This window comes from Callospermophilus lateralis, chromosome 9, assembly GCF_048772815.1.
Source record: "Callospermophilus lateralis isolate mCalLat2 chromosome 9, mCalLat2.hap1, whole genome shotgun sequence".
NCBI lineage: Eukaryota > Metazoa > Chordata > Mammalia > Rodentia > Sciuridae > Callospermophilus > Callospermophilus lateralis.
This window is the reverse complement of record NC_135313.1, coordinates 29,305,326-29,327,924: the sequence shown is the minus strand read 5'-3', so window position 1 is coordinate 29,327,924 and position 22,599 is coordinate 29,305,326. Positions and strand designations below refer to the sequence as shown.

The window sequence follows — 22,599 nt, the reverse complement described above, 5'->3', positions numbered from 1 at the left end:
TATTAAATATAGAAACAGGCATGAGAATCTACCTTCCTTCTAGTAAATCAGACATTAAAATATGCATAACAATGCAAAATAACACTCTATCTTATTGTATTTGTTTTGTTTTAGAAGTTATTCACCATATTACATGGCGAATTTATTTTGTTATTTTTGAATGAATCATTAATATTTTCAAACTTTTCCATTTCAACTAACATAGTAAGTATCAATAGAAATAACATATACAAAAGTTTTATGGTGCCTTCAATTTACTTATTTATTTATTTTTAAGCTACTGGGGCTTGAACCCACAGGGACTGAGCTACATCCCTAGTTCTTTTTATTTTCTTGAGACAGGGCATCCCTAAGTTGCTAAGACTGGCCTCTTGCCTCAATCTCCTAAGTTGATGGGGTTGCAGGTGTGCACCACCATGCCCAGTTGTCCTCAATAATTTTTTAAGTGTAAAAGCGTCTAAAGGCCCAAACTTGAGAAATATTGATCTAAGATGTGAAAATTAAAGCAGATTTTCTATTAAATTTGCAAAGGCAAAAATAATAAGATCCAGGGCTGATAAAGATGTAGACATACTAATTCAAATGTACTACTGAAAGAAGAGTAAACTGACAAAGTAATTCAAGGAAAATTTAGCAACACATATCAAAAACTTTGTTTTTGGTGCTAGGGATTGATCCTAGGGGCTCATATATGCTAAGTATGCACTGTACCATTAAGGTATATATGTAATCCACCAAAAACGTTTTTATAAAAATATAAATTCCACTTCTAAGAATCTATTTGAAGAAAAAAATTAAAGATGTAACAGTAATTATTTGGGGGCAAGGCTCTACAAGAGTATAATGATATTAAAATTGAAGATAGAATGCAGCTATGACAAGTTATTTCATATAAAAAATTAACTTGAAAATACATAAAATTTTTTAAAAGTTATAAATCAGCATGTATAGTAGGAACAAATTTACACATTTGAGAAAGTATTAATCAATGGGTATTAGGGTTTGAGGTATTTTAATTTGTTCTTTTGGCTTATCTATATTTTAAAAGTTGTTTTTTGGTGTGTAATGTGGGAGGAGGGGCAGCGGTCCTGGGGCTTGAACCCAGAAAGTGCTTTACCACTGAGCCACATCTCCAGCCCTTTTTATTTTTTGAGACAGGGTCTCGCTAAGTTGCTAAGGCAGGCTGGCCTGGAAATTGCCATCCTCCTATAACAACTTTCCGAGTTGTTGAGATTACAGGTGGGTGCCACCACACCCAGCTAAGAGTTTTATTAAGTATTTTTAATTACCAAAAGTTGGTGTTTTTTATTTGTTTGTTTGTTACCAGGGAGTGAGCCCAGAGGTGCTTAACCATTGAGCCACATCCCAGCACTTTTTGTACTTTGATTTTGAGACAGGGTCTCACTAAGTTGCTGAGGCTGGCTTTGAACTTGTGATCCTCCTTCCTCAGCCTCCTGAGCCACTTGGATTACAGACCTGTGCCACCACCCCTGGCTAACACAGTGTTAACAACATGTGAAACAATATAAGCTACACAAGAAAAGCTACCACTCCCTTTTCCCATAAAACACATCCTGCCCAATTCCAGTCTCCCTGTAAGAGCCAATGTTAACAGCCCAGAAGCATATATCCTTTTACACTTTTTCCTATCTATGCAAACACCAAATAGGCAAATATCTATCCACATACTTAATCAATAAATATAATGATGTCCTTTGTTTTTGTAAAAATAAACAAAGCACATGAACAGAGTAACAAAGAACACCTCTTGATTTTTTTTCCACCTGATAAATCCTGGGCACATCCTGGTCGAAACATACACATTTCATTCAATTCTTTTAAATAGCTGCTTATTTAATACATGTGTGTACAATAATTTATCAAGGTTTCCTGTCAGTTACTCAAGATATTTACAGATTTTTAATGTTGTAAGCAAAGCTGTAATAACCATTTTCACACACAGATTATTAGATAGGACATGTTATTCATAGAGTAGAGACCAGTGATGGTCTGAATATGAATTGTCCCCTGAAAAGCTCATGTTAGGAAATGTAGCAATGTTAAGAGGTGAAGACAGGATTTTGAAAGCTATAACCTCATTAGTGGATTAATCCATTTGATGGAATAATGATTTGAATGGATTACTGGGTAGTAACTGTAGGCCAGTGGGGCACTGCTTAAGCATGTAGGTCACTGGGGCATGCCCTTGGGAACTATATCTAGTCCCCAGCTCTCCCTCTCTGCTTCCTGGCTACCATGTAGTGACAGCTTTCCTCTACCATGCCCTTTCTGCCATGATGCTCTGCCTCATTTCAAGCCCAGAGCAATAAAGTTAGCTGACCATGAACTGAACCTCTGAATCCCTGACCCCAAAATAAACTTTTCCTCCTATAAATTTTTCTTGTCAGGTTCTGTGGTCACAGTGATGAAAAGCTAACTAATACAAGTCCCAAAAGGGAATTTGTTGGCTATCAATAATTGTGTGTGTACTTTTTTTAATATTTATTTTTTAGGTGTAGATGGACACAACACAACGCCTTTATTTTTATGTGGTGCTGAGGGTCGAACCCGGGTCCTGCCCGTTCTAGGCGAGCGCTCAACCGCTGAGCCACAATCCCAGCCCCAATATATATTTTTAAAGGTATTCTAACATTACTCATCAACAAAGTATGAGATACAGGCAGGGTGCAGTGGCACATGCCTGTAATCCCAATGACTTGGGAGGCTGAGGTAAGAGGATTGCAAGTTAAAAGCCAGCCTCAGAAATTTAGCAAGACCCTGTCTCAAAATAAAAAATAAGGGCTGGGGCTCAGCGGTAGCGCACTTGCCTGGCATGTGTGAGGCACTGGGTTCTATTCTCAGCACCATGTAAAATAAATAAAGGTCTATCAACAACAACAACAACAAACAAACAAATAAATAAATGGGCTGGGAATATGGCTCAGAGGTAAAATGCCCCTGGATTCAATTCCCAGTTACAAAAAAAAAAGTATGACACAATACCCTTAGCAACATTGAGTATAATTTTTGTCAATATGGTAATTCATTGTTTTAATTTATATTACCCTGCCTCCAATGGGGATTTTTGTTTGTTTATTGACCATTAATATTTGTTCTTTTATTCATGTCCTTTGTTCATATTTTTACTGCTACCCACATCATGCAAAAGAATTTTTCCTGAAGTTAGAATAGTTCATATCACATTCAATAAGGTTTAAATAATCAAAAACAAAACAAATAAACCCAACTATTAATAGTAAATACAAAAAACCTTTAAATTAGAAAAAAAAAGTTTTATCTATATTTTTCTCACTTTCCAACCATACACAGGTATTGTCTTGTGAATTTTTTTTTAAATGAAGCTTTGTGGGTTTTTTTTCCCCTGCTATTGGTAAATATTAGCAATGCGATTGTTATTCTAAAATCCTACGATAAGACACAGAGAGTTCTGATAATCCCAGCAACTCGGAAGGTTGAGGCAGAGGAGCACTTAGGCCCAGGAGTTTGAGGCCAGCCTGGGCAACACAGAAACACTCATCTCCTGGAGCTTAAAAAGAAGCATCCAGAGCATCACTCTGTACAGGTAGGTATTCTAGCCCTATCATTTATGTGGTAGCTGTGACAGAATGTGTTTATCTATACATATATGATATGGTAAAACCAAAAACTCACCTAAGTGGGGAAACAGATCAGTATCCAACTGATGTTTTTGTGTGCACAGTTTCACCAGTCTCTGCAGCTGACTTATACAAGAGAAGTGTGGAGAGAAGGCTGTGGCTTTCATAAGGACCCGGTCAGTCCTGGGGGAGTCCACGACGGGAGCCCTACTGGATGGCAGGAGGGGCAGAGGCCTCTTGTGAGACAACTGCCTTGCTTGTGCTATAGTGTGTGTGGTGGGGGCCACTCCCTGCATTGGTAGGCTGGTGTTCTGAGGTTGAGGTGACTTGCAGACAGAACCCTGCGGCGGCGCTGGAGGTTTTAAAGTGGATAAAGGTGACAGGTGGGAGTGCTGCTGCGGAGGCTGCTGCTGGGAAGGTGCAGGAGGGGGACTAAAGTGCTCTTGTCGAACTTTTAAAATCTCTGTCTCTCTCTGGCGCTGCCGATTCTGGGCCAATTTGCTCTGCAACTTCTTTCTCACAGTTGCCCCTTTCTTCAGATCATCATCTTCCTCGTTAAAAGCAAATGGGTCTTCCAACTCAGTTTCCAGGTAGTGGAGAGGGACCCTTGCCCCAGGTGGAGAGAGGGACATTCCATCTAGTCCGTTGGGCATCTTCAAGGCCAGCGTGGGCACTGTCAAGCTAAAGGCCATGGTATCCATCTGGTGCCGGACTTTCACCTCATCTATAGGATCATTCTTTTTCTTCCTCTCTTTTTTCGGGATAAAGCCAAGTACCTGCAAGTGGCTGTTGCAGTACCTTTAAAAGTATATGGGAAAATGTGCATGAAACATATGAAGAATATAAAAATTACATATTATACAATGTGAATCCTATAGGTTAAAAATTTCATGACTATAGTAACTCTTGGCCTTCATTGATTTAATACATAACTTCCACAACTCTCAAGCATTCCTCAAAGTCTGCATGATTCTGCTGAGGCAAATATGCAAACTGAACATGAGCAGAGATGGCCAGACAGAGGCAAGTCAGTCATCTAGTGAGGGCCCTGAAAACAACTAGACCACTGCTTATCACATGATTTGTTGTTCTTTATTCAGAACATACAAAGTAACTCATTCAGAGTCTGAAGGATCATTTAAAAATTCTTTTATGGAGAAAAATATATATTCCAATACCATTTAAGTATTTACTTTAGGAGATTCACAGAGAAGTATCCAGATGCTTATGTCCTAACTCTCAAGAATATGAAGGGTTTAAGGGTTCACTGTGTGCTTTATACAGAGAGAGACAGAGAGAGAAGAACATGAGAACAGAATAAAATAAGAGAAAAAAACTGGTTAATGGAATTGTAGGTGGAATGAGTTTCTCAATAAAAAAATATAAGAACTTGGACTATCTCCTCTAATATCAGTAGGCACGAATATAATGCACTTCATACAGATTAGGAAACTAATAAGCTTCATGAACTTGCCCAAACCATTTTTCATTTGGAAAGTGACATATTTAAGACTTGAACTAAAATCAAAGCTCATGTCTCATTCGTCTTCAACAATGAGCAGACTATCTTTGCAATGTAAATGTCATTTTTAAGACATTAAAAGAATAAAACATAAAATTAAAAATATATATGTTAGGAAAGGATAGAGTTACATAATGAGAAAGTAGAAGACATGATACACCAATTAATCACTCTAAAAACTCATGGAGGCTTTTAATCAATAGAATATTTCACCTCTAAACTCACATTATTCATACAGTTTCACTTATGAAAATTTACTCAGTATATTTACTTAGTATACATAAAAACAGTATTCCATGCTTAAGAAAATTTGAAAATTGCTGGCTTAAACAAAATTAGACATTGATTTTGTTGCTGCTTGTTTCTTCTGAAATTTTTCTCAAATCATTTTGTATAATATGCACTATGAAGTTCCAAAACGGATGTGTACCCATCTGGCAGTGTTTCTCCAAGTTATCTGAGAGCTTGCTTGGAGGTCCTAGCAGGGGACTGCAGCTACTTGTGTATCTTTGACCAAGGTTGTCCTCTTTGACCAAGCATGAAGTCTTCAAGTTATTTGAAAATGGAACCTATTCTTTTGACATACAGATGATATCTCCAAGTCCAACTAGCAGATTTGTGCTAGGTACCATATGTACCTTAAATAAAAGAGATTCATAAAGCTGTAGCCAGCAGCCAGGCATGGTACTGCACACCTGTAATCCTAGAGATTTGGGAGGAGGCAAGAAGATCCCAAGTTCAAAGCCAGCCTCAGTTACTTAGTGAGATCCTGTCTCTAAATAAAAAATAAAAAGAGCTGGGGATATGGATCAGTGGTAATGCACTCCTTGTTATTAAAAAAAAAAGAAAAGAAAAGAAAAAGGCTGTAGCCAGCAAGGAAAGGAATATTAGGAAAACTACATTAACCAAAAAGTGAAAAACAATAATACAATTTAGTAAAACTTAAACAGTGGGGGAGGGACTCAGGTAGGTACAGTGACGCATGCCTGTAATCCCAGTGGCTCAGGAGGCTGAGGCAGGAGGACTTCTATTTCAAAGCCAGCTTTACCAACTTAGCAAGGCCCCAAGTAACTCAGTGAGACCCTGTCTCTAAATAAAATACTTTAAAAAAAAAAGGCGAGGGGGGTGGTATGGTTCTGTGGTTAAGTGCCCATGGGTTCAATACCTGGTACCGAAAAAAAAAAAAAATTTAAATAGGGGTTTGGGGCTGTAGCTCAGTGGTAAAGCACTTGCCTAGCATGTGTGAGGCACTGGGTTCGAGCCCCAGCACCACATAAAAATAAATAAATAAAATAAAGGTACTGAGTCCATCTACAATTAAAAAATATATACTTAAAAAAAATTTAATTGGGGGGACAGAGGAGAAGGGGACCAGCGGGAAGGGATAAAAGAGCAGATAGGGAAAATGACATGATTTAGTACATTATATGTATGTATAAGAATGTCATCCAGGGGCTGGGGTTGAGGCTCAGTGATAGAGCACTTGCCTCACCTGTGAGAGGCATTGGGTTTGATTCTCAGCACCACATGTAAATAAATGAATAAAATAAGGTTCATCAACAACTAAAAAATATTAAAAAATGTCATAGCACTAATAATTATAATTTAAGAGAGTAAATGGTTTTTGTTGTTTTCAACTCAATTCTATAATTAACAAAAGGCTTATTAGCTTTCTAGGGAAGAACAATGTAGTAGTTTTTTTGGTTTTTGTTTTTTAGTTTAGAAATCAAACTTCTCTGCTCATTTATATGTGGACAATCCCAGCTGGTAAATGAGGCTGCTCTGTGCTACTGACTAGAATGAGGCTCATTGACAGAGGCAGCCTTCCCTCTCAGCACCCTTAATTCTAGATACTGGGATACCACCACCACCCACAACAAATAGTCTGGACTCTTAAAAACTCTGCTTCTTGGAGCTGGGGTTGTGGCTCAGCAGTAGAGTGCTTGCTTAGCACGTGCTAAGCCCTGGGTTCAATCCTCAGCACCACATAAAAATAAAGAAAGAAAAGAAAACTATAAATAAATATATATATATATTTTTTTTTTTAAACTCTGCTTCTTTTAAGTGGAAAAATTCTTTATAACTAGACTATAATAACTTAGTTATGAACAACATTTAAAATAAGTATATAGATTTAAATTTTCAGTCTAAAAGAACCATCACCTGGAAATGACTGCTAATGGAGTCAGGGTTTCTATGGGGATAATAAAGATGGTCTAAAATTAGATTATGATGATAGCTGTGTAGTCTTGTGTCGTAGTAAAAAATACTGACTAGTACCCTTTAAATGAATGAACTGTATGGTATGTGAATCACATCTTAATTAAGCTATTAAAACATATATATATATATATATATTTAAACATATATAGGTTTAAACATATTAATACATGAATTCAACCTGGATTTCTTGAGGTAACAAGAATATCACCTCTTTTGGGGTAGAGTTGTGGCTCAGTGGTAGAGTGCTTTCCTAGCATGTGTGAGGCACTGGGTTCGATCCTCAGCACCACATAAAAAAAATAAACAAAATAAAGGTATTGTGTGCATCTACAACTGGAAAAAAAATAATAACATTACCTCTTTTGACTTCACTTTAATTTATTTTCAGGCAACCCTACAAGCAACAAAAATACCGAGGGCTGGAGATGTACCTGGTGGAAGAGTACTTGCCTAGCATGCACAAAGCCCTGGGTTCAATTCCCCAGTGCTTAAAAAAAAAAAAAAAAAAATCCCCAGTGCTGAAACAAAAAAATTCCTATAATTTTTCACTGATATGGTCATAAAACAATTTTGAAAAAAAGAAGTATAACTTGTTATTTCTTGCATAGCTTCTCTTAACACAGAAATACAAAACTTCTTTCCCTTATCCTTTCCTCAAAAGAGGAAATTACTTTGAAGACAAATACTTCAGAGAATTAAAATTTTAAAGAAATTCAGAACTCCTTCTTCAGGCTTACTGTTAACTATTAAGATAATACTTGCTTTAGCTCAAATAGGGGAAAAAAAAAAAAAACCCACCAAAAGAAATCCAAGGCTGACAATTGCAACTGTGATAAACTAAATTTAAGACAAAATTATAGAAATGTGTTTACAATGGAGCTTGAAGTAAAGAAATTACTCCAAGCTTAGAAATTGGGCTGTTAAAAGAGAGCAGGGGTAAGAAATTATTATTTTCAGTGAGCTAAAACCCACTAGATAGATATGTTTAGCCTAATACACAGGTCCCTTTCTCATCTGAGATTAAAATTTTATTTCTTGCCTCACTAAGCAGCTGTTTCTAACTTTCAGGTATTGTTATTTGAAGCCTGAATGCTCATTAGAAATTCTAGTAGGGTACTCCCAAATCACCACATTATATATATTCTCATTTTGGTTGGATCTCTACCAACACAAATTATTTCACACGAAAAAATTAAAAAACAGTATATACTATGACATAAAAAAACACATGTCTCTCTTTTTCAACTAATGTATACTGGTAGCATTTGCTTATGTATACAATTGTGGGTGAGAGTGTAAGGGTGTGAGGGTGTGTGTGTGTGCACGCATGATATAAGACGGAAGTAAAAGTTTCAACTCTTATACCTAAAGATAACTATCTAAAACTTCGGGAAAACAAGCATGCATCCCTGTGTCATGTTCCACAATGATAAGAATGGTTTCTGGAGAACTAAAGAAAAAGATACATGAAGAAGAGATTATATCTGAAAGCATAAATTTTCTTAAGACTATGAAAGACAATGGGTCTTAACTCCTTTCAAAATAACTTCCACACTTTAGCCTACCCATAAAGCAAAAGTGTCTAAATTATGGTAAACAAAATGTATGTGGAACCCTTTTTGACCAAAAAAAGTCAAAATTATATATAAGACAATGCCAAAACTTAGTAGTCTGTTTAGGAAGTAAATCTTCTGAATATTTTGAATACTATTTTAAATCCTCTTTTAATTAGGATTTTTTAAAAAAATATTTAGTTTTTAGTTGCAGTTGGACACAATACCTTTATTTATTTATATGTGGTGCTGAGGATAGAATCCAGGGCCTTACATGACTAAGCAAGTGCTCTACCGCTGAGCCACAACCCCAACCCTTAATTAGGATTTAATTACATATATTTAATTAACATATCATTCACTATCTTTCATGCATATATTTTAAAACACCCAAATTATTATATATTATAACAGTTATTTCCTATAGTTTCTTTTGCTAGGCAGATGGATAAAACTAAGTAGAAAAGACAGGAATACTTTATAAGGACACAAACCAAGTAAACTAGTACCAAGAAGCCAAGCAGCAAATTTCAGGGGAGATAATTTTAAAAAGTCTATGAAATTAATAAAAAAAGAAAACACTGGCACATATTTTTAAAATAATCCCTCAAACTTACTACTCTGTTTAAAAGAAATTTCAATCTTTTAAGAAGCATTCCCAAGTTTACTTGGATTCCCCCAGAACTCAACATTTAAATTCACCACACTGAAAGAGGGAGAAAGGAAAAAAGAGAAGACAGAAGACAAGGAGGCAAGCTTACCCTTGAAATCAAGGACTGACTGCTTACCTACGATCCTCTGATTTGGGGATGGGGTTGGTGCAGCGCTGGCTGTTGTACTTGGCCACATATTCACATTGCTTGAAGGGGGCAGTCTTGTCCTCCAGAACGTGTCTGATACAGAAAGCGTAGCCGTTGAGACGCCGCTGCTTGCACAGTTTGGGGCTATACGAGCACAAGGGCTTATTGTCAACCTCAGAGAAGTGTATATGTTTCCCTTCATACATCACGTGACTCTATTCCTTGTGAACATCAGCTAAAGGGCCACCACAAAAAAAGAAACCCAAATGATAAATCAGAGAGCACAAGGTAGATTTAAATTGAGAATTTCACTGAGGAACTTTGGCCTCACAGCCATACCTGATTTTAAATCTTCTGCACCATAGCAATGTTAAGAAAACCCCAAGGATACCACAGTTTGGAACGCTGCTGAATCGAGATGAAGCAGACTGTCTATAAAAATATCAAAAGCCTAGTTAACAAGTAGAAATAAGCAAAGCTAGTTCATCCAGGTTATAAAATATGCCACTATCACCCTTCCTAATGTAATGGATTCTTCCTTATACTCCAACATCTCATTAATGCGGTCAAATAGGAAAAAAAAAAAAAAAGACATTATAAAATATGCTATCCTATCTCTCAAAATGGAACTAAATAACATTTACTCAGGTTAAGTTTTGTGAATACCTTAAAGCAGAACTCCTCCACCAAATGAACTGTCACCAGTACAGGTCTTTTTACAGGTGTTTATGTACTTGTATTTTTAGAAAACCAAATCCCTTTACTAGGCCAATGGAATAAACTATAGACCTAAAACTTCTCTCAGAAATTCTACATTTTTTCTTTTCTTTTTCTTTCTTCTTCTTCTTCTTTTTTTTTTTTTAATTTTTAGTTTTACATAGACACAGTATCTTTATTTTATTTATTTATTTTTATGTGGTGCTGGGGATCGAACCCAGTGCCTCTCACATGCTGGGTAAGCACACTACCATGGAGCCACAGCCAGTCCCTACCTTTTTTCTTATATTGACAAAATATTTGCCAATTTGTAACAAATGTTTATGAAACATAAAAATAGAGCAAATAAAATATAAAATAGGGAGGAGAAATGGGGATAATCTTGTCAAAAGGAACCCAAATACTACATATAATTATAATGCTCTAATAAAAAGTAAAATTTTTAAAAAATGTTATTTTCCTTCTAATACTCCACCACACTATAACATCTAAACTCTAAGCTTTTTCAGCACAAAGCCTAGTCATCCAACCACACTTATATCATTCAGCACTCCACCCCACCTGGTGCTTCTAATCACTGGGAAGTAGGATAATAATCATTGCTTAAGCCTTCTGAGATTCCATTAGAAAATGGAAGGGAATTTTACAATACTGACTACCTTTCTATATCCAACAGACCTTTGCCTTTGCCTATACCCTTCTGCCCCCAAAAGGGTAGCTATTGCATAACCCCATAGGAGTCCACAACTATGAAACTCAAATCTATTTTGCAAAGTCAGTGTCTCTGAGAGCTGATGCAGTCCAACCCATCCTCCCAAAGCTGATGGAACAGCTTAGATACCAGCTACAGGAACACTTGGGAAATACCCTTTCATTCAGAATCTGAACACATTACTACTCAGTAGTAAAGTGTATGTGCTTATCATGTGCAAAGCCCTGGTTTCAACCCTTAGTGCTAAAAAAATAAAAACAAAAGAAAAAAGGTTGAATGAAACATTCCTTATACCAGCAAATGACAAGAAACATAAATACTTGAGAAGACACAGTCGTTCCAGCCCGAAATCTAACACTTACTGTGTTATCTTGAACAAATCATTTAACCTCTCTGAATCTCAGTTTTCTCATCTGTAAAATAGGGATAAAAGGAGATGTTATCACTGTTGTTCTAAGGATCAAATGATGCAAAGCATGTAACAGTAAGGATCATGCCTAGCACATGGTAAGCGCTGGATAAATTTAAGTTACTATTCACAAATGTTATTCTTTTTTAAGAAACATTTTAAAAATTATTTTTTTAGTTGTAGATGAACACAATACCTTTATTTTATTTGTTTTCATTTTTATATGGTGCCAGGGATCAAATCCAGTGCCTCACGCATGATAGGCAAGTGCTCTACTGAGCCACAACCCCCGCCCAAAAATGTTAATCCTTATATTACTAATTTCACCTACTAGTGATAATGGTAGCATATTTGTATTCTCCTTAAGAAACATTTCGATAACTTCAATAGATTAAAAAAACATGCAATACTAATAAATCACTCAAATTACTAAGTAAATCTAATAACATCAATATAAAACAAAAATTAGAGCTTTTCCTTTCCACCTTATTGGGATGCAAGAGTTGGACTACAAATTCATTTAGCTTTCCTAAAGGTCTGAATAGTTAGGACAGGAAATATGTCAAAGCAACCCAGGTGGTTTTTCATTCTTATACTCTCTTAAACTACTCAACTACCTGGCAAAGTCTTTCACAAGTAAGTTCAAGTAAGTGTGTATGAACTTCAGTGAAAAAATACCCTGGGTACACCTAAGCTTAAAAAGTTATATACAGTTCCTTAGCCCATTTATTGATTGGGTTGTTTTGTTTTTTGGTGTTTTCTGAGTTCTTTATATATCCTGGAGATTAATGCTCTATCTGAGGTGCATGTGGTAAAGATTTTCTCCCATTCTGCTGGCTCTCTTCACGTTATTGATTGTTTCTTTTGCTGAGAAGAAGCTTTTTAGTTTGAAGCTGTCCCATTTATTGATTCTTGATTTTACTTCTTGCACTTTAGGAGACTTGTTAAAGAAGTCAAATCCTAAGCCAACATGGTGAAGATTTGGGCCTATTTTTTCTTCTATTAGGCACAGGGTTTCTGTTGCCTAAGTCTTTGATCCACTTTTGAGTTTTGTGCAGGGTGAGAGATGGGGGTTTAGTTTCATTTTGTTACATGTGGATTTCCAATTTTCCCAGCACTATTTATTGAATAGGCTAGTTTTTCTCTACTAAATGTTTTTGGTGCCTCTGTCTAGCACGAGATAGCTGTATTTATGTGGGTTTGTCTCTTTGTCTTCTATTTTGTACTACTGGTCTACATGTCTGTTTTGGTGCCAATACCATGCCATTTTTGTTACTATGGCTCTGTAGTATAGTTTAAGGTCTGGTATTGTGATGCCTCCTGCTTCACTCTACTATTATGTATAACTAATTAAAACAAATAAAAAACTTTTTTTAAAAAAGTCATTTACGGAATCTGTTTGATTACCTTTATAGAAAAAAAAAAAAGAAAGAAAAAGGGCTTGGATTGTAGCTCTGTGGTAGAGTGCTTGTCTGGCGCTCATGAGACCCTGGGTGGATCCTCGGCACCACATAAAAATAAATAAACAAAATAAAGATATTGTATCATCTACAACTAAAAAAATAATTTTAAAAAAAGAAACAAACCTGTGTGTTGGTATGTAGAAGAATATTTTACAAAGTCTAAGGGCAAGAATAGAGGGATATGAAAGGCAATGCTTACATTTTACTATGAAATTTCCTAGTTATGCAATCAAAATTGAGGATTTCGGGCTGGGGATGTGGCTCAGTGGTAGAGCGCTCGCCTGGCATGCGTGAAGCACTGGGTTCGATTCTCAGCACCACATAAAAATAAAAATAAAGATATTAAAAAAAAGAATTTTAAAAAAATTGAGGATTTCACTTTTTTCCCCAGTTTTTTAAGCATATATTCTCCCATAACTCAATTGGCTAGAACCACTAGAAAAAATGTTAAGCAATAATAGCAAAGCTTTGCATAATGTAACACACCTGTGATCCCAGGTACTCTGGGGGCTGAGGCAGAAAAAATTACAAGTTTGAGGCCAGCCTCAGGAAATTAGTGAGACTCTGTCACAAACTAAAAAAAATAAAAGAGTCAGGGATGTAGCTCAATGATAGAGCACCACTGGGTTTAATGCCCAGTACAACAAATAATAATCATGATGATGATAATAATGATAACAGTGGCAGCAACACTGTTAACTCCTAAATTTAAATAACTGCTTCATTAGAAACAATGCTAACTTGCATCACATCACAACACATATTCCATATTTGTAGTTCCATGGGAAAGTGTATGCTTAGCACATGCTAGGCCCTGGGTCAATCTCAAGCACCAAACAAAGAAAAGAAAAAAAGTAAACCACAGGGGCTGGGGCTGTGGTTCAGCGGTATAGCACTTGTCTCGCACATGTGAGGCTCTAGGTTTGATCTTCAGCACCACATAAAAATAAATAAAGATATTGTGTCCAGCTACAACTAAAAAAATATTTTTAAAAAAAGTAACCCACAATTCCTATTGTTTTTTTGTTTATTTATTGGTGCTGGGGATTGAACCCAGGGCCTTGTGCATGCACAGCAAGCACTCTGCCAGCTGAGTTACATCCCCAAGCCCAACAATTCCTATCTTACTAAGAATAGGATTTTGAGCTGGGCATGGTGAAAAATACCTGTAACCCCAGCAATTTGGGAGACTGAGGCAGAATGTTCACAAGTTGGAGAACAGCCTCTGTCAATTATCAAGACCCTCAGCAATTTAAAAAGATACTCTCAAAACAAAAAAAAATAGCAAGTCAGGGGGATGCAGCTCAGAGGTTAAGTGACCAAAGTTCAATCCCCAGTATAAAAAAAAGGGGCGGGGGATGGGGACCAGAAATGTAATTCATTGGTAAAGCACCCCTGGGTTAAGACCCCAATACTGTCAAGTTTCTTAGTCTTTGTTTTATTTGCAAGAGTTGAATCAAAAATCTCCTACTATAATCTAACCTCTATTTTTCCTTATCTTTTTGTCTTAAAAATTTTAATGGTGAGCTGGGTATGGTGGCACACACCTGTAATCCCAGCGACTCTGGAGGCAGAGGCAGGAAGATGCTGAAGCCAGACTCAGCAAGGCCCAAAGCAACTTAGTAAAAGTTGATGGTTAATTTAACCAATTTTTTCATCACCTAGGGAAATCTTATTTCCTGTTTACACTTTTAAAATTATGGTGTTTAACACCTCCATATAAGAAAAATATAAGAAAAGCCAACTGGTTATCGTATATTATTTATTCTTTTAATGTGCTGTTGAATGACACCAATATCTAGGATTTGTTTTTTGGTTTTTGTTTTTTTTTTTTTTTTTTTTTACTTTTTGTTTATCTTTTTTTGGTAATCAGGGATTGAACCCAGGGGTGCTAACTACTGAGCCACATCCCTAGTCCTTTTTATTTTGAGACAGATTCTCACTAAGGTGTTCAGGGACTCACTAGTTTGCTGAGACTGGCCTCAAACTTTTGATCCTCTTGCCTCAGTCTTCCAAATTGCTGGGATTATAAGCAAGTGCCTCTATGCCCAGCAAGATTTTTGTATTTTGAGAATGGTATAGTTTTCTTCTGTATGTTTTGGCAGATTTGGTATCAATATAATGTTGCAAAAAGTAATTTACAAAACAATTTTTTATTTTCCTATGTTCTTTTTTCTATGTGCGTGTACACACGGGTTGTGTTGGGGATCTAACCCAGGGCCTCCTTCGAGCTAGGCAGAGCTCTACCACTGAGCTTACACCTCCATCCCTCTTTTTCTGTTCTTTAAGAATGTAAAAAGCATTTTAGTTATCTATGTTCCTTGGGTTGCTTGAGCCTAATAGTGCTCTTCTGTTTTCAATTTATCTGTATCCAGTTGAGCAGAGTAAACTTTTTACATTTAATTTTCTAAATATTCACGTCCTATTGTACGTTCACATACAATGTGATATTTGTGTTTTCTCCCTTTGTTCATGATGAGCTTTAGTTTATCTGCTTAATATTTTTATCAACACTGTCTACCAAAAATAAAAAATATCTTAGAGTTATTAGCACTTTCATTTATCTACTTCCTCAATTTCTGCTTTTATCTCTGCTAATACCATCCTTCTACTTTCTTCCAATTATTTTATTCTACTTCTTGGATTGAATTTTCATTCTTTTCCAGCTTTAATATTCTATTTACATCTATGAATTTTCCTTTGAGTACAGATTTAACTATATATCCCATAGGTATTAATACACAGAATTTTGACTATCAGCACATTCTACCATTTGGTTTAATTTTTTATTTTTCCTTTGATCCAAGAGTTAATCTTTTTCAGGGCTGGGGTTGTGGCTCAGTGGTAGAATGCTTGCTTAGCATGTGTGAGGCACTGGGTTTGATCCCCAGCACCACATAAAAAAACTAAATAAATAAAATAAAGGTGTTGTGTCCATCTACAACTAAAAATATTCTTCTTAAAAGAGTTTTTTTTTCCAAATGGAAAATTTTTGTACTTTTCTGTTTTAATTCTAGAAAAGAAATAGGATCATAATCTACATATATCTTTGCTTCTTATATTAACTAAATTTTTTTTTGGAGGCCTAAAGGGTGTGTGAAAAAAATAATTGTTTTCATGGTATGTTGTTTGTTACACCATTTATGAGGTTATTAACCTCATGTGTCATATCCTATGTCATAACTTATTCTCTATTCTTGTTCTATCAAGGACTGGAAGAGTTGAATCAAAAATCCTCTACTATAATCTAACTTCTATTTTTCCTTATCTTTTTGTCTTAAAAATTTTAATGGTGAGCTGGGTATGATGGCACACACCTGTAATCCCAGTGACTCTGGAGGCAGAGGCAGGAAGATGCCAAAGCCAGCCTCAGCAAGGCCCAAAACAACTTAGTAAAAAATTAAAAGGGGTGGGGATGTGGCTCAGTGGTAAAGTGCTTCTGAGTTCAATCTCCAGTACAAAAAAATAAGGAAGGGAGGAAGGGAAGGATTGGAGTAGAGTATGTTTAACATACAAGAAAGGAATGCGGGGAACGGGAAAAAGAGAGAGGGAGGGAGGGAGGGGGGAAGAAATAGCAGGGCTGGGGATATACTTCAGTGATAGAGCCTGGCATGCACAAAGTCCCTGGGTTCAATCCCTAGGTCTGCAAAAAGAAAAACAAAAGTAACTCAAAATCAATTCTCTTTGTGTTGAGTTCAATGTGGCTTGCCAAGTTAAATCTCTGCACATTCTTTGCTCTCAACTTTTCTCAGACACTATTTAAGATCTTAAGTCAGAAAAGCCTATGGTTTAGAGGACAAATTTGTAACACTGCTTGTTTTTGTAAATAAAATTTTACTGAATACAGCCATGCTCATTCACTTAAATACTGTCCATGTCTGCTTTGGGGGCTATCATAAGCTGAGCAGATGTGACAGACATCACAGAGCCACAGGCCGATAATACTCACTAAAGTTTTGTTGTTGTTGTTGTTTATTTTTTACAGTGCTAGGGATCAAACCCAGGATCTCATGCATGCTAGACATGTGCTCTACCACTGAGCTACACCCTCAGCCTTATTCCTGGCTATTTGGGGGGGGGGGGGGGGGGCGGGGCGGGTGTGTACTGAAGATTGAACCCAGCTAGGGTTCAATCTATATCCCAGTCCACAACCCTTTCTACTTTTTTAGTTTGAGACAGGATCTCACTAAATTCCCCGGGCTAGCCTTGAATCTGGGATCTCCTAGCCTTGCTGGGACCACACTTGACTTTATCAACTATTAAATACTCTTTTATCAGATTTGACTTTTGCTTCAGTTTACTTATATGACAGATATTTCATCTCAATTCATTATATTTCTCTGTACTGTTTGTAAATTTTAATTCATTACATATTCCACCATATAGCTGTTTTTCTTGGAAGATTTATAGTCTCTCCATTAGAAGACATTTCTTGATTTCACACAAATAACTGTATGTATCAGCATTATTGCTGAAAATTATTGTTAAAAATATTTTAATTGAACAAGGTACTGTGGTGCACATGTGTAATCCTAGCAGCTCAGGAGGCTGAGGTAGGTGGATCACAAGTCCAAGGCCAACCTCAGCAATTTAGTGAGACCATGGGCACTTAGTGAGATCCTGTCTCAAAATAAAAAGGGCTAGGGATGTGGCTTAGTAGCAAAACACATACTACTGAGCTACTTCCACATCCCTTTTCACTTTTTATTTTAAGACAGCGTCTCACTAAATTACCCAGCCTGGCAATGAACTCAACAATTCTGCCTCAACCTTCTGAATAGCCACGATTATAGGAGTGTATGCCCAGCCTCCTTCATTTACTGTGTTGACATCCTCGATGGTATCAATTATTGGTATGCTAGAGGTACTATATTCCTTATCTATCATTGTCTCTAAAGTCTTTAATTTTTTCTTTTTTGATTTCTTAAATTTCTCAAGCTTGCCTCCATTATCTATTGCTTTGAAAGTTAACATTCATTTGTATAAATGACCATACTTTTCTCTTTATTCTGTACACTGGTTTCATCAGCTCACTCTTATCTCTTTCAGTTGTTATTATTTTTCTTGAACTTTAAAATCTCATCTTTAAATTCTAATTTCAGAGGAGCCATACCTCACCACTACTCACCCCATCTCCTCCCACTGGAACTACTTGATCACAATTTTCACCTACTCTGCTGTTTTTGAAAAAGTCCCCCCCCCCCACAATCCTGGGGGTGGAACTGAAGGCCAAGCAAGTCAAGCATGCCAAGCAGGTTCTTACCACTGAGTTGCATCCCCAGCCCCTCGTTTTTGAAAATTTTTATCACTGTTCTCTGGAGGTTCTAACTCCTTGCTGGACTACTTTCCCAAGCCCATAAATACCCACTTGCCATAGATTTAGAAGGGATGATTCTTTAGCCTTGATTCCTTTTTAGTTGATAAACATGAGCAGCTGTTGAGTTTCCTTGCTAACAATTTCTGCCCCAATTTTTTGGGGGGACGGGGAGGAGCATTACTAGGGATTGAACCCAGGGACACTACCTCTGAGCTACATCCCCACCCCTTTTTTTGAGAGAAGGTCTTGCTAAATTGCCTGTGCTGGCTTGGAACTTGCAGTTCTCCTGCCTCAGCCTCTCGAATCCCTGGCATTCTGGGTATGCGCCATTATGCTCCATCCATTTTGAACTTGCAAAAATGGTAGGACTGCAGTTTATAATTCCGCCCCACCTCCTGGGCCACTTGGGGAGCCCAATACATGCCCTACTTTGTCATTCCAAAGAAGTTATTGCCCTCAGGGTGTGTCACCTACTTGGGAGAAAGCTGCTCCCCTCACCAACCTGATTCTAAAGAGGAAATCATTCTTTCTTAGCATCTTGTCTTGATTTAATTTTCTCTGCCCCTAAGGACATCTAATTTTCACATATTCTGATTATGAGCTTATGGTAGTTATTCCAGATTTGAGTTTCTTTTCTCTAATTCTATTTCTATTATTTTGTGATTGGTTTAGTGAGGAAAAAGAGATGTAAGTACTGTACCATCATTAACCAGATGTATCTACATTGTAAAACGTAACATAGTAAAATCAAAATCATAAAACTTACAAACTTTCTCATAATTCTGAATTTTTTTTTAAATTAAAGAACTTGCTAAATTCGTGTCATTTTCCCTTTAAAGGCGAAAAGTATTTACTTATTAGACACTTAAGAAAAGTTTTTCATTTTCTCAATAGTTGTGAATGCCATAATGCAAGACATTATGTCCTTAGAAAAATTATAATCTATAAAATGAGACACATTAAAAAGAAAGGGAGTGATGGGCTGGGGATGTGGCTCAAGCGGTAGCGTGCTCGCCTGGCATGCGTGTGGCCCGGGTTCGATCCTCAGCACCACATACAAACAAAGATGTTGTGTCCGCCGAGAACTAAAAAATAAATATTAAAAAATTCTTAAAAAAAAAAAAAAAAAAAAAAAAAAAGAAAGGGAGTGAAAGAAAGTCCTTGGAAAACTTGGAATGGAACCACCATTTGACCCAGTTGCTATACTCCTCGGCATATACCCAAAGACTTAAAGCCAGAAAAAAAAAAAAAATATATACACACACACACACACACACATATATATATATATATGGCCACATCAATGTTTATAGCAGCTCAATTCACAACAGTTAGTGCTCTTCAACAACAGATAAAGAAAATGTGGTATGTATACACAACAGAATATTACTCAGCCATAAAAAAGAATGAAATTATGCCATTTGCCAGTAAATGGATGGAACTGGAGACTATCAAGCTACGTGAAATAAGATATGCTACGTGAAATAAGACAATCCCAAAAGACTAAAGGCCGAATGTTCTCTCTATATGCGGATGCTAACACACAATAAATAAGGAGGGTGCAGCAGAACAGAAGTTCATTGGATTAGATGATGGGAAGGGAGGGAGGATAGGAAAAGAAAAGAGAGTAGAATGAATCGAACACAACTTCTATGTTCATATAGGACTACACAACCAATGAAACTCCACATCATGTAAAACCACAAGAAAGTATACTTCATATATGTATAATACATCAAAATACATTCTACTGTCATGTATACCTAAAAAGAACACATTTTTAAAAGAAAAAAAAAGAAAGAAAGAAAGGGAGCAGATAATTGGGGAACCTTTATTCAGAGCTCTAGACACCTCAGGTTCCTCTACTCTCACCAAGCTTATAAACAGAATGTTCCATCTGCCCATATAAATGGTCCTCTTCCCTCTTTATCTTCTACTTAGTGCTCCCTCCTATGGTCAACCCTGGTATAATCCTTAAGAAGACACATACAGACCCCACAAAGCTCAACCAGAAACATGAGTTAGTTACATGCTCTTCTGAGGTACTGCCTCTATTTCCCCGTTTCTACATTCATCAAGTCCTACTTTGCCTGTTGACTTCTGTCCTAGAAAATAAACTCCTAAAAGAACCAACAGTTTTCTGTGCATCATTATATTCCTCGGTCTACCCAGAAGTTAGTAGATGTTCAATAAGTACATGTTGAATGAAGAGATTTTATAAGAGTAATTCTTAATTCCAGATTATGTATTCAAAGTTCATGACATTCACCCACTTATCATTAAATAATTCTTAAAAACCAGTAAAATGAGCCAGAAGCAATGGTGCCTGCCTGTAGTTCCAGAGACTCAGGAGGCTGAGGCAGGAGGATCACAAGTTGGGAGGTAGCCTGATCCTATCTCAAAATAAAACGAATGGAAAAGCCTTTCTACTGTCATGTATAACTAATTAGAAATCACACTTTTTTTAAAAAAGTAAAAAAATAAGTGAATAAATAATACAAAGGGCTGGGGATGTGGCTCTGTGATAAAGCACACCTGGGTTCAATGCCCAGAACCAGAAACAAAAATCAAAAACCTCTACTAAATTGGTACTTTTGTCTACAGAATTATTTCTAGAAGCCATAGTCAGATATCATGACAAAGTCAGTATACACTAAAAGTTATAAAATGTTTTTAATATCGCAGAATTTTTATGAAGTAACATGTTTCATCAAATAGATGTCATATAATTTGCTACTCAATATTTATTCAAAAAAGTAATGTTGAAAATGTAAAAACTCATTAAAAGTCTACCTATTCAACTCCTTTCCAACTCTAAGAATTCATTAGTCCATTCAACTGCCCTCTTTTAGTATTTACCCACAAAATGTGAAAGTTTTCTCTAATCACCCCAACCTTCCTTTTTTTTCTTGGTACTAGAAATTGAACTCAGAATGCTGTGCAACCGAGCTATATCCCCAGCCCTTTTTATTTTGAGACAGGGTCTTGCTAAATTGCCCAGATTGGCCTTAAAAGTTGGGATTCTCCTGCCTCAGTCTCCAGAGTCACTGGAATTACAGGCATGTGTCACTGTGCCTGGTTTACCTATACTTCTATGCCACTCATAAACATATTTAAAGCTGGGCACCGCAGCGCGCATACTTGTAATCCCAGCGGCTCTGGGAGGATGAGACAGGAGAATTTCGAGTTCAAAGCCAGCCTCAGCAAAAGCAAGGCGCTAAGCAACTCAGTGAGACCCTGTCTCTAAATAAAATACAAAATACGGCTGGGGATGTGGCTCAGTGGTTGAGTGCCTCTGAGTTCAATCCTCAGTACCAAAAAAAAAAAAAAAAAAAAAACTTAAAAATATATATATTTAATTTCAGCATCTTATAAACAATTTCTCCTTAATTTTTATATGTAGCTGTGATTAATTTTTCCTCATTTCTTTTGATATTTTTAAAGTCCGATAAAATGGCCACTTTATAGCATTCTTTGCATCTTCTTTTTGAATAGTCAACTGTCCAGCCTGCACAGCTGGAGTTCACAATCACCTCACTCCTTGATACTATAATAAACAAAGGAAACATAAAATACATAAGGTCCACATAATCAAACATGTATAAGTCCTAAGATTTAAATACTATCACATTTTCTGGGCTCAGTGGTAGAGTGCTTGCTTAGCTGTGGGAGACTGGTTGGATCTCCAGCACTGCAAAAAACAAAAAATAAAAAGAGGGATAAAACAGCTTTAACTTTTCACACATGTTGATAATCACTTAAAATAGGAAGAAAATCTTAACCAGACAAAATTTATTAACAGCTTTAGCAGCTATATCACCTTCAGCTGTGGAGCAACTAACTTAGAATTTAAAAGATCTATGTTCCCTTAAAGAGAAAATGCAGGTAAGTAAGAACTTTAAAGCAACAGCAACATATACATTCATCTATTACCAAAATGCAGAAATGACTATTACTGAAAATAGATGAGATTCAGGTCACAGAAAGAATATTTCCACAGCATATACATCCACATACACTAGAATTCAGAAACAGTAAATATGTTAAGATGCAGAATCTTTTTCCAAAAAATCCTTCTTGATACTATATATTGAGTTTAATTGTAAAATAAAACAGTTCATTTTCATAGTTTCTTTCTTCTTGCAAATACAGAGAAAAAGATATTAGCCGGGAGAAAGGAAGATAAGCTTTTAGCACAAGCAGCCAATAGCTTTTTCAGTCTTCCAATAACCACCACAAAACAATTTGACAAAATGTGAACATTAT

General features: G+C 36.4%; 1 protein-coding gene across 5 annotated transcripts in view; it reads right to left on the bottom strand.

Moving 5' to 3' along the window:
* Ino80d (INO80 complex subunit D) overlaps window positions 1-22,599 on the bottom strand; it is a 74,506-nt gene that overhangs the window by 43,747 nt on the left and 8,160 nt on the right. For 4 of the 5 annotated variants that reach the window (XM_076866740.2, XM_076866743.2, XM_076866739.2 and 1 more), the window contains exons 3-6: window positions 11,507-11,557; window positions 10,055-10,147; window positions 9,704-9,950; window positions 3,673-4,415 (exon numbers count right to left, since the gene is read on the bottom strand). In XM_076866740.2, coding sequence (XP_076722855.1) covers window positions 3,673-4,415; window positions 9,704-9,921 — 961 coding nt within the window. In that variant the 5' untranslated portion in view covers window positions 9,922-9,950; window positions 10,055-10,147; window positions 11,507-11,557. Of the gene's footprint in view, window positions 1-3,672; window positions 4,416-9,703; window positions 9,951-10,054; window positions 10,148-11,506; window positions 11,558-13,215; window positions 13,327-22,599 lie in introns of all 5 variants that reach the window. The other variant, XM_076866742.2, reaches the window with a different exon arrangement.